Source organism: Macaca thibetana, chromosome 15 (assembly GCF_024542745.1).
Source record: "Macaca thibetana thibetana isolate TM-01 chromosome 15, ASM2454274v1, whole genome shotgun sequence".
Classification (NCBI taxonomy): Eukaryota; Metazoa; Chordata; class Mammalia; order Primates; family Cercopithecidae; genus Macaca; species Macaca thibetana.
The window spans coordinates 107,365,972-107,379,216 of NC_065592.1; the positions used below are offsets into that span (position 1 = coordinate 107,365,972).

Sequence of the window (13,245 nt, forward strand, 5' to 3'; positions counted from 1 at the left end):
AAAAGCAGTTGCTTCAGAGCTTGGAAGTAGGCACTCTGTCTTAAGAACAAGTAAAAAGCCAGGCAAATTGAAAAATCAACAAAATTTTTTAGATGCAGCAGAGAAGTGAGGTCACAGAACAAACCGCTGCCCTGCAAAATTGGAGAGACAGGCAGGCTTATATATAGAATGACAACTTTCTTCCACAAGCGGAAACCTTCGGAGAAACCGTCGTCAAGGTAGGAAAACCTAAACTTAATTGACGAATTGCTGGATGCTCAATGTGGACATGTCTGAGAGTTAAAAACTCCAGGAAGACCCAGTCAGGGAAGGGTCCCCACACTTCTGTGAGTTGTACACCTAGAAGCTTGACCAGGTTCTCACAGTGAATGCTGGAGAAAAATCTCCTCATGCTTCCAGAAGGGGGAGGTGAAAAGGAACCGTCCTGAAGTACACCAGAGCTTTCTGTTCTTCTGAACAACGTCTTTCCTCAAGGGCAAATATTTCACCTAAGCTACTGGTGTTTTGTTTTGTTTTCAGAGCCTAACATGCCTGGAGGAAGGAAATTACCCACCTCTGGCCATCCTGTCCCATGTAAGGGTGGTGATGGGAGGGAGGGCTGAGAAGCTCTTGTGAAGGTCACAGCCCAGAGGCACAGGCTCCCTAAAGGACTCAGACCTAATCACAGGACTACAGAGCCTTTCGCCTTCCAACACATGTTACTTGTAGTACTGCAGACCTCTTTACAGCAGTTACTTTTCCCTGGTACATCACATCTGGCTATCAAGAAAAAATTTCAGCTGGACCTGTAATCCCATCACTTTGAGAAGCTGAGGAGGGAAGACAGCCTGAGACTAGTTTGAGACCAGCCTGGGCAACACAGTGAGACCCTCACCTCTACAAAAAAACAAAACAGGCATGGTGGCATGTATCTGTAGTGCCAGCTACTTGGGAGGCTGAGGTGGGAGTATCGCTTGAGCCTGGGAGTTGGAGACTACAGTGAGCCATGGTCACACAACTGCACTCTAGCCTGGGCAACAAAGACCTTGTCTCTAAAAAAAAAAAAAGAAAAAATTTCAAGGCAGAAAACATACTTTGAAGAGACAAAGCAAACATTAAAAACAGACTCAGGGCTGGTCCCAGTGGCTCACGCCTGTGGGAGGCCGAGACGGGTGGATCATGAGGTCAGGAGATCCAGACTATCTTGGCTAACACGGCGAAACCCCGTCTCTAGTAAGAATACAAAAAAATTAGCCAGGTGTGGTGGCAGGTGCCTGTAGTCCCAGCTACTCAGGAGGCTGAGACTGGAGAATGTCGTGAACCCAGGAGGTGGAGCTTGCAGTGAGCAGAGATCGCGCCACTGCACTCCAGCCTGGGCGACAGAGCAAGGTTGCATCTCAAAAAAACAAAAAAACTGACTTAGATATGGCAAGGATGTTGGAATTATTAATTATTAGACCAGGACTTTAAACAACTATAATTAATATGGAAAAAACCATAATGGATAAAGTAGATAGCATGCAAGACCAGATGAACGATGTAAGCAGCGAGATGGAAATTCTAAGAAGCAAAAAGGAGTGCTAGAGATCAAAAACAGCATAACAGAAATGAAAAATGCCTTTGATGGGTTTATTAGTAGACCAGGCACAGCTGTGGAAAGAATCCCCTAAGCTTGGAGATACCTCAATAGAAACTTCCAAAACTGAAAAGCAAAGAGAAAAAAAGACTGAACCCCCCCTCAAAAAAAAAAAAAACCCAGAACATAATATCTGAGTACAGTGGCACAAATACAAAAGGTGTAACATACATGTGAAGAGAATTCTAGGAAAAGAAAGAAAGGAACAGAAGTATATTTGAAGCAATAATGACTGAGAATTCCCACAAATTAATATCAGACACCAAACCACAAATCCAGGAAGTTCAGAGAACACTAAAGAAGGAGAAAGGCCCCCAAAACTATACCAGGCATATATTTTCAAACTATAGAATTCAAAGGTAAAAGTAAAATTAATTAATTTATTAATTTATTTATTTAGTTATTTGTTTATTTATTTATTTGTTTATTTTGAGATGGAGTTTCACTCTTGTTGCCCAGGCTGGAGTGCAATGGCACGAACTTGGCTCACCACAACCTCCACCTCCTGGGTTCAAGTGATTCTTCTGCCTCAGCCTCCAGAGTAGCTGGGATTACAGGCATGTGCCACCACGCCAGGCTAATTTTGTATTTTTATTAAGAGACAGGGTTTCTCCGTGTTGGTCAGGCTGGTCTCGAACTCCCGACCTCAGGTGATCCACCCACCTCAGCCTCCCAAAAGTACTGAGATTACAGGCGTGAGCCACCACACCTGGCCCAGGTAAACGTAAACTTAAAAATAGAGGAAGAAAGCACCTTACCTACAGAGGAGATAAGTATTATAGCAACTTCTCTCCAGAAATCATGCCAGCAAGAATAATGGAGTGAGATACTTAAAGTGTGAAAGAGAGAAAAAACAAAACAAAACCTTCTCCTTGAAGAGTAAAGAAATAAACTTTCTCAGACAAATGAAGAGGTCAGTTCTCCAAAAAGAGATCTTAATATGTATGATCCTGACAACAGAACACAGTGGATCTTATTTTCTTTTTTCTTCTGGGGCATTTGGAATGGGTATACCAGATGCTGGGGATTTCATATGATATATTGAGTAAATTTTATTATTTAAGTGCAGACAATCCCCATTTACAATGGTTCTACTTAAAATATTGTGACTTTACTATGTGAAAACATATGCATCCCGATTTCAAGTACCCATACAAGTATTATTATTATTATTCTGAGACAGTCTCGCTCTGTCGCCCTGGCTGGAGTACAGTGGCACGATCTCGGCTCACTGCAACCTCCACCTCCTGGGTTCAAGCGATTCTCCTGCCTCGGCCTCCCCGGTAGCTGGGACTACAGGCACTTGTCACCATGCCCGGCTAATTTTTAGTCTTTTTAGTAGAGATGGGGTTTCACCATGTTAGCCAAGATGGTCTCAATCTCCTGACCTCATAATCCACCTGCCTCGGCCTCCCAAAGTGCTGGGATTACAGGCGTGAGCCACCACGCCTGGCCGCAACCATTATTATTATATATATTTTTTACTCTCAGTACAGTAGTTAATAAATGAGATATTCAACACTTTATTATAAAATAGGCATTGTGTTAAATGATTTTGCCCAACTGTAGGCCAATTTAAGTGTTCTGAGCACATTTAAGTTAGGCCAGGTTGAGCTAGGTTCAGTAGGTCACATGTATTCAAATGCATTTTTAATTTATAATGTTTATCCAGATGCAACTTCATCATAAGTTGAGAAACATCTGTACTGCTAATTCCAATCAAAATCATGAAGTTAAATTAGCTTAATTTTCAAAGTCAGATATTTATTTGAGCAACAGGAGTGGAACAGGGATCAACTTATTGCAGTTACCCTCCTCCTGGGCCAATGAGACAGCCTCCAGTGTGTTCTGACTCAGCCACACCTCTGAACCCCTTTCCACATTTAGCCACTGTTATAATTAATCTACTCAGGTCCAATTCACTTGAGCCCTGGAGGTCGAGGCTGCAGTAAACTGTGAAGGTGCCACTGTACTCCAGGCTGGGCAACAGAGGGAGACCCTATCTCTAATAAAAAAGAAAAAGAAAAATATGGGGGTTATGTTAGATGCTCTTTGAAATCTTTCCAGTTCCAATGTGCTTATAATCTGTTGAAATAAATTGTGAGCAATTAGGGGAACGGCAATGGTCTGTGTCCTTCTTTGGGTCTTTTACTATTGATATTATAAGAAGTGAGTCAAGTGGAATTTTATAAACACAAATGCATATTCTATAATGTCCCTGGTTACTATTCTGCTCTTCAGAAAAACAGTTTTATAGATGTATTCTCAACAGTTCCCTTCTCAGTACTGAGGACATTTCTATGACTACATCTTAACCATTTGTGACTGCAAATCTATCATACTGCCCACCAGCCTATGTGAACTACTCCGGACCATCATTTCTCTCCCACCGTACAACAAATCATGAACACATGGCCAAAAATGGCATGTGATTGATCATCTTCAATGCTCAACTTAGTGTTCCATAGGTTTTTCTATATTTGATTAGTTGATAGGAAAACTCTGAAGGTGAGAGTAGGTGATGTGCACAGAGTAACACTAGATTATAAAAATTCTAAAATGAGGCCGGGCGCAGTGGCTCACACCTGTAATCCCAGCACTTTGGGAGGCTGAGGCAGGTGGATCACCTGAGGTAGGGATTTCAAGACCAGCTTGGCCAACAGTTTCAACATGGTGAAACTCCATCTCTACTAAAAAAATATAAAAATTAGCCCAGTGTGGTGGTGTGTGCCTGTAGTCCCAGCTACATGAGAGGCTGAGACAGGAGAACTGCTTGAACCCAGGAGGTGGAGGTTGCAGTGAGCCGAGACAGCACTACTGCACTCCAGCCTGGGCGATAGAGCGAGACTCTGTCTCAAAAATAAATAAAAAAAATAAAAATTTTAAAATAAAAAAATAGAGCAATATTAAAGGAAGAACCCATGGAACTGAAATTACCATAGAGCCTCCTTTGGTGAGTACAGTGAGCGGAGTGATAATTTAATTGAAAATTGCATTCATTATTTAAATTTGCAGATTTTTTCTGAACTTGTGGCTCATTTGTACGTACCACGCCTTTGCTCTCCATGGGTTTTGTGACGAAAGAGATATTTCAGTAGCATGGCTGGTTTTCTTGTCCGTTCCTCTGATCTCTGTTGTTGTTATTGTTAGGCGTGTGTAAAGTAACAGTAAGGCTGTGAAGTTTGTCTTATGCATATTAGCAGCCAAGCCATTAAACATCCTGAGATGTGAAGGGCTGGAAGGGTGATTTATCAAGGTAAAATATATTACATTGTTTCGTTTCGTAGTTCTTAAAAAAATCCTCATATGACTCTTTCTTAGTCTCTCCAGTCTGGAAAATTTTTATGTAAAATGTCCATTATTCTAAATACATCTTACTAGAGGTTAAAGGACCAGACAGCACCAGCATAGGATTAAAGTGACTTCGAGTGTGGTGGGAGGTCCATTGTTGGGAACACTGAAGAACTCAAGATGCACTTCTTCCCTTATGAGATATGGAGTCGTTCTGTTTTTATTTCATCAAAACAATATAAGTAATCAAGTGACAGAGATACATCAGAAATGATGTCAGCAGGCAGTCAGATGCCCAGAGTCACCGCCTGGAAAGTGCTGTTAGAAGCTCAAGGCCTCTGATTCCTCTGGGCTTGGTCACTGATGGAGAAGCTGACACAATTAAACCACTTTATTTTAATAGAGCTGCTTCCTATTATACCCGTGAGTATGTGCGTCACATCGTCCCAATATGTATCTTTTATAAATTTATTTGATAATGAAAGAAATAGAGGCACATACAGATGAGGAAAATGCAGATGAGTTTAGAAAGATAAAGATCCAGACGGTTTGGCCCCATGCTTGTGTTGATGTAAAAAATGGTTTTAACAACTAAAGAGTCATTGCTTACATGATACACTTTTAGGCATGACGTCACAAAAGTTTGGCCATCAGTTCTCCCCATATGCTTTCTCTTAGAGGCTGAGTTCTGGCTCAGTACATTGTTACACAGGTCCAAATCCTCAAATCGGAGCAAACATGCAGTAATGCAAATTTCAGTTAAAAGTGTATGCACATAAAAGACGCGTCTGCTTTGCCCCTTGCTGCTGGCCTCTGCCGCCCAGTGATGCCTCTCCTTTGCCTGTTTCTGCTCAGCAGACGCCGCGTGGACCGTGGTGCGGCACGGCGGCCCCGACGCGGTGACCGTCCGAGGTGCCCCCAGCGGCCACCCGCGCTCGGCTGTGTCCTTCGCGTACGCGGCGGGCGCGGGGCAGCTGCGGGCCGCGGTGAGCCTGGCGGAGCGCTGCGAGCAGCGGCTGGCTCTGCGCTGCGGGACCGCGCGGCGCCCGGACTCACGAGGTAAGCGCCCCGGCTGGAGGCTACGGGGGCGCATGGGGCCGGGGCGCGGCGCTCGGGCTGCGAGATGCCTTTCCAGGGAGAAAAGGCCAGGGTCACTCCCGTGGCGCGTAGTTCAAAGGCCTGACCGCTCGCTCCTTCTCTTCCCGCTCTTGATTGGGCAAAAGAGCAATTGAGCGCCTTCTTGACCGCTGAGAGACGTTGAGCGTTCATATGCAGGATTAGTGAGTGACTTGTCCTTTTGTAATTCAGGGAAATTTTGCTAATAACTTATGACTTAGCTTTCCATTCACACTGAGGGGATAATGGCTGTAGGGCAGGTTGGGTATAGCAGAGTTCTTCATGAAGACCAGTGGGAACCAGTAACCTTACTCTTCTCAAAAGTCTTCCTCTGAATCTACCTGGAACGTTTGTTTCCTTCCTTTAGATTATCTGAGTATGCCTTTCCTGAGCCCCGCTACTCTCACTGTGGTCTAGGGTGAAATAATTACTGGTGTTATTAAAAACTTTTTTCAGTGGGTGTCTCATTTTTTTGAAATTATGTCTTGAGAAATGTATACCTTAATCTTCATAAATGGAAGTAATGTTTTGGAAACTCTGCAGTGAGCTGTGATTGCTTCACTGCCCTCCAGCTTGGGCAGCAAAGCAACACCTTGTCTTAAAAAAACAAACAAAAACAGTGTATGTCGGTAGCATAATAAAGCCACTTTAATTTCACTCTTAAATTTTCAATACAAAATCTTTTGTTAAGTTGAAAGTGGTGTACGAGTGTCATATGAAGGTGGTTTGCGCTGATCCACTAACCCATACCTGCATTGCCTTCCCTAATCCGTCCTGGCCAGTCAGCCCCTGGAATATGCCAGACCATTTCCTCTGCCTGGATTCGCCTCTCTGTCGCCCAGGCTGAAGTGCAGTGTCACGATCTTTGCTTGCTGCAACGCCCCCCGCCCCCATCCTGGATTCAAGCCATTCTCCTACCTCAGCCTCCGTAATAGCTGGGAATACAGGCGTGTGCCGCCACGCCCGGCTAATGTTTGTATTTTTAGTAGAGACGAGGTTTCACCGTGTTGGTCAGGATGTTCTTGAACTCCTGACCTCAGGTGATCCGCCTGCCTCAGCCTCCAAAAGTGCTGGGATTACAGGCGTGAGCCACCACGCCCGGCCCTCACACTCTTAAATCTTACCCACTGTGCTAGACCTCCCTTCCCGGGGTGATCCCTCTCTCTTTTGGATGCCTGCCAGCCAATTTGGTTTAGTAGAAAGAGCAAAGGTCTCGTTGCATTCCAAGTTTGAAGTTCAAATGCTAAGTCTGTCACTTAGCAGCTATGGAAATTTTGGCCATTCCTTAATCTTTCTCAGACTCTGTTTCCTCTTTGATGAAATGGATCCTGTAGTACTGATCTCATGGGGTTTCTTTTATAAATGAGATAGCTTACATAAGTTCAGTAAGTAAGAAACTCTCCTTCCCAGTTCTCCAGTTTTTTAAAGTTGGCATTCCAAAACTTAATTGTTTGTTAGTTCGTTGTTATTGAATGAAGTGTAGCCTTGGATTTGGCATTGTTTTAAAAAAATCGCCAGGTAATCTTTTGGAAACTACTGGGCTAGGGGCTAAAATAACACAAGAAATGGAATATTCTACTCCCGTCAGTGGTAATTTCCCTATTTCTCCTCTTTTGAAAAGATAATATATTTTAAAAAAAATTTTTTTGAGATAATTGTAGATTTACATACACTTGTGAGAAGTAAAAGAGAGAACCCAAGTAACCGTTAAGCAGTTCCCCCACCCCAAGGTGACATCTTGTAGAAGTATAGTGTAGTGCAATATCAGAGCCAGAATCTTGACATCCATACAGTCAAGATACACAGTATTTCCATCAGCACAAGAATTCCTCCTACTGGCCAGGCGCGGTGGCTCAAGCCTGTAATCCTAGCACTTTGGGAGACCGAGGCGGGTGGATCACGAGGTCAGGAGATCAAGATCATCCTGGCTAACACGGTGGAAACCCTGTCTCTACTAAAAATACAAAAAATTAGCCAGGCGTGGTGGTGGCGCCTGTAGTGCAAGCTACTTGGGAGGCTGAGGCAGGAGAATGTTGTGAACCCGGGAGGTGGAGCTTGCAGTGAGCCGAGATCCCACCACTGCACTCCAGCCTGGGTGACAGAGCGAGAATATGTCTCAAAAAAAAAGAATTCCTCCTATTGCTTGTTAATAACCACTAATGTGTTCTTCATTTCTATGGATTTTTTTAAATTTCAAGAATGTTATGTAAACGAAATTATATAGTATGTACTCTTTGTGATTGAGTTTTTTCATTCTATGTAATCTCTTGTAGATTCATTTGCATAATTGTGTATGTCAGTAATTTGTTCCTTTTCATTGCTGATTAGTAATCGGTGGCATGGATATACCAGAGTTTATTCACTCATTGAAGGGCATCTGGGTTGTTTGTTTACAGTTTGGGGCTATTATGAATAAAGTTTCTATGAACATTGTGTACAGGTTTGTATGAACATAAGTTTTCATTTCTCTGGAATTAATGCCCCAAAGTGCAATTGGTGGGTCATATGGTAATTGCATACTTAGCTTTATAAAAAGCTACCAAATTGTCTTCTAGAATGCTTGTACCATTCCCACCAACAGTGTATGAGGATTTCATTTCCTCCACATCCTCATCGCATTTGGTGTTACGACCATTTTTTATTTTAGCTATTCTGATAAGTGTGTAGTAATATCTTTATTGTGGTTTTAATTTGTGTCTCCCTGATGTCTAATAATATTGAGCATGTTTTATATGCTTATTTGCCATATGTATATCCTTTTCAGTGAGATAGATGTCTGTGAATGTGTTTTTGTTGTTGTTCCATTTTCTAATTGAATCATTTGGATTTGTTTGTTTTGTTACTGTTGAATTTTCAGTTCTTTATATATTCTAGATACTAGCCCTGTGTTGGATATGTGATTTGCAAATATTTTTTCAAAAGTTTTAATTTTGATGAGATTCAGTTTATCATGTTTTCCTTTTACGGATTGTACACATCATGTCAATTCTAAAAATTCTTTACCTAACCCTAAATTCCAATTCCAAAGATTTTTGAAATTTTTTCCTAAAAGTTTTATAGTTTTACCTTTTACTTTTAATTCCATGCCCTATTTTGGGACACACTTTATATAAGCTGTGAGAGTTGATTCTCTCTCACTCTCTCTGACTATGAATGTTCAGTTGCTCCAGAACCATTTGTTGAAAAGGCTTTCCTTCCTGCATTGATTACATTTTAAATAGTGTTAAAAATTGGTTGAACTTACTTGTGTGGTGGGTCTGTTTCTGCATTCTTTATCTGTTTCATTAATTTGTATCCCTCCACCAATATCACCCTGACTTGAACATAGTACCTGTATAGCAGGGTTGACTTATTCCTCCTGCTTTATTCTTCTTTTTCAAGATTCTTTAAGTAAGTCTGCAACTTTCCTCATTCTGTATAAATTTTATAATAAATTTGTTTATGTCTACAAATGTCTACAAATGTCTTGCTAGAATTTTTATGGGCGTGACATTAAACATAATAGCTCAATGTAGGGAAAATTGGTGTTTTACTATTTTGAGTCTTCCAATCCATGAACATGAGATATCTTTCCCTTTATTTGGATCTTTGATTTCTTGCCTCAGCATTTTGTAATTTTTAGCATCCAGAGATTATATGTTTTATAAGTATGCTTAGGCATTTATTTAGTTTCTTGATTGATTGTAAGTGCTGTTGTGCTTTAAATTTCTGTTTACATATGTTTGTTGTTAGAATATAGAAATGTAATTAACTGTTCCATACTAATCTTATATCCTCTTACTTTTTTGAACTTAATTTTTTTTAGATTCCTTGAGATTTTCTATATGGGAAATCATGTCATCTGCAAGTACAGTCAGCTTTATTTCTTCCTTGTCAATCTGTATGGAGTTAATTTATTTTTCTTGCTTTACTGCAATACCTACATTTTCAGTACTAGGTTGAACTAGAGTGATGAGGGCAGACATCCTTGCCTTGCTTCCTGTCTTAGGGGAAAAGCATTCATTCTTTTTTCCCACGTTATGTTGAGGTAGTTCCCTTTTATTCCTGGTTGGCTGACAGGTTTTATTTTGAAAGGACATTGGATTTTTGTCAAATGTCTTTTCTGTGTCAATTGGTATTAAAATATTGTATTTCTTCTTTTGTCTGTTGACATACTGAATCAGCTTTGCATAACTAGAGCAACTCCTATTTGGCCATAATTTATAATTCAAAAAATACATTTCAAATATGTTTGGTTTGTTAATATTTTATTGAATATTTTTGCATTCACATTCATAAGAGATATTGATATGCAGTTTTCTTTTCTCATATTGTCTTTATCTGGTTTCAGTATCAGGACAATACTGCCTACATAAAGTAAATTTGGTAGCATTCTCTAGTCTTCTGTTTTCTGGAAGAGATTATGTAAAATCAACTTTAATTTTTCTTTAAACATTTGGTAGAATTCTGCAGTAAGGCCCGGCAGGGTGGCTCACACCTGTGATCCCAGCACTTTGGGAGGCTAAGGCAGATGGATCACTTGAGGGCAGGAGTTCGAGACCCACCTGGCCAACATGGTGAAACCGCGTCTCCACTAAAAATACAAAAATCAGCTGGGTGGGGCGGCGCATGCCTATAATCCCAGCTACTCAGGAAGCTGAGGCAGGAGAATCGCTTAAACTTGGGAGGCAGAGGTTGTAATCACACCACTGCACTCCAGCCTGGGCAACAGAACGAGACTTCATCTCAAAAAAAAAAAAAATTCTCCAGTAAAACCATCTGGGCCAAGAGATTTTTTTTTTTCAGTCATTTTAAATTATGAATTCAATTTTCGTAAGAGTTATAATTACTTAAATTACCTATTTCATGTTAGGTGAATTGTGGTAGTTTGTACTTTTTCAGAAATTTGTCCATTAATCTAAATTGTCAAGTTGATTTGTGTGGAATTATTTATAGTATTTTCTTATTATTCGTTTGATGTCTGCAGCATCTGTAGTGATAGCCACTTAAATTTCTCATATTCGTAGTTTGTCTCATCTTTTTTAATCTGTCAGTCTTGATAGTTTTTCAGTCTTACTGTTTTTTAGAACTAGATTTTCATTTCATGATTTTCTCTTATTTTTCTGTTTCAAATTTTATTGACATCTGCTCTTTGTTATCTCCTTCCTTCAGCTTGTATGAGTTAATTTTATTTTATTTTCTAGTTTCTAGAGGTAAGAACTTACATTATTGGCTTTAGGGCTTTCTTCTTTCCTAATGTAAGCATTTACTGCTAAATTTTCCCTATCAACACAGTTTTACCTACATTTCACATATTTTGATAAGTTGTATTCTCATTTTCATTTAGTTTTTCATGTAGTTTCATTTTCATTTAGGTATTTTAATAAATTTCTCTGAAGCATATTCTTTGACCTATAGCTTATTTAGAAGTGTATTTTTAAAAATTTCTAAGTGTTTGGAGATTTCCGTTTTGTCTTTCTGGTATTGATTTCCAGTTTGATTCCATTATGCTTAGAGAATATACTTTGTGTGATTTTAGTTCTTTTAAATATGTCGAGGTTTGTTTTGTTCCCCGGGATATGGTCTGTCTTCTAAATGTCTCATGGACATTTGAAAAAAATGTATATTCTGCTATTCTTAAGTTGAGTATTCTGTATGTATTTCAATGAGATCCTGTTGGTTGATTATGTTGTTCAGATCTTCTATGTCCTTCCTGACTTTTTGTCCAGTAGTTCTATCAGTTGCTAAGAGAGACATTTTGAAATCTGTACTATAATTGTGGATCTGTTTATTTTTCCATTCCGCTCCATCAGTTTTCTTATATTAATAGGCTTTATATTTTTGAGCAATTTTAAGTTTACATAAAAATTGAGCAGAAAGTACTAAAAGCATATGATTTTTATTCTTTAGCTTGTTGATCTGATGGACTATATTAGTTAATTTTTAAATGTTAAAGGCATATATAGAGTAAATCCCACTTGGTTGTGGTATTTATTTTTAGACATTGTTGGGTTCAATTTGCTAATATTTTTTAAGGATTTCTTCATCCATGTTCAGGAGAGAAATTTGTTTGCAGTTTACTTTTTTGTAAGGTTTTGCTGGTTTGGGTATTAGGGTAATGCTGGCCCATGGAATGAGTTAAGAAATAGTCACTCTGCTTCTTTTTTCTGCAACAGATTGTGGAAAATTGGTATCATTTATTTCTCCAGTGTTGATAGAATTCACCAGTGAATCATCTAGGCTTGGTACCTTCTGTTTGAGAAGGTTATTAATTACTGGCTTAGTTAAAATTTTTTTTTTCTCTTGAAACTTTCTCTTTCACCATGTTTTGTTATTTAGAAATGTGTTTTTAAATTTTTTGGTATTTGAGGATATTTCAGTTCTCTTTCTGCTATTATTAGTTTAATTTCATTGTGATTCAGGAACATACCTTTTATGATTTCTATTCTTTTAAATTTGGTAAAGTGTTCTGTGGCCTAGAATGTGATTTAACTTAATGAATTGTGCATTTGTCTTTGAGAGCAGTGTGTATTCTGCGGTGTCTGAATAAAGTATTCTGTAACACTAATTGAATTCTAAAGTATTCAGTTAGATCCAGTTGACTGATGGTGCTGGTCAGTTCAAATCTATCCTTAATGATTTTCTTCCTGCTAAGTCTGTCACTTACTCATAGAGGGGTGTTGAAGTCTCCAGTGGTAATAATGGATGTGTCTCTCTGTCCTTGCAGTTCTATAGTTTTCCCCTAATATATTTTGACTCTTCTGTTGCTAGATATATACACAGTATTATTATATCTTCTTGTTATATTAACCCCTTTATTATCGTGTAATGCCCTTTTTCATCTCTGATAATTTTCCTTGCTCTGCAGTTGGCTTTGTCTAAAATTAATTTAGATACTCTGGCTTTCTTTTGGTTAGTGTTAGTATGGTATATCTTTCTCTAGCTCTTTAAATCTACTTGCTATTTTATATTTAAGGAGGATTTCAGTAGACAACATATAGGTGGATCAAGGTTTTTGTTGTTGTTGTTGCTGTTCACTCTGACAGCCTCTGTCTTAATTGGCATATTCAGACTGTTTACATTTAAAGTGATTATTGGTACTTGGATTAATATTTGACATACTGTAACTCTTTTTTATTTGTTGCCCTTGTTTCTTCTTTTTTTCCTGAATTCCTCTCTCATATTTTTTTGTTTTAATTGAGCATTTTATATGATTCTGTATCCTCACTTCTCTGAGAATATTA

General features: G+C 39.3%; 1 protein-coding gene across 1 annotated transcript in view; it reads left to right on the forward strand.

Annotated features, from left to right (window-relative positions):
• LOC126937935 (contactin-associated protein-like 3) overlaps positions 1–13,245 on the forward strand; it is a 235,546-nt gene that overhangs the window by 174,716 nt on the left and 47,585 nt on the right. The window contains exon 13 of the mRNA XM_050761826.1: positions 5,762–5,965. Coding sequence (XP_050617783.1) covers positions 5,762–5,965 — 204 coding nt within the window. The remainder of the gene's footprint in view (positions 1–5,761; positions 5,966–13,245) is intronic.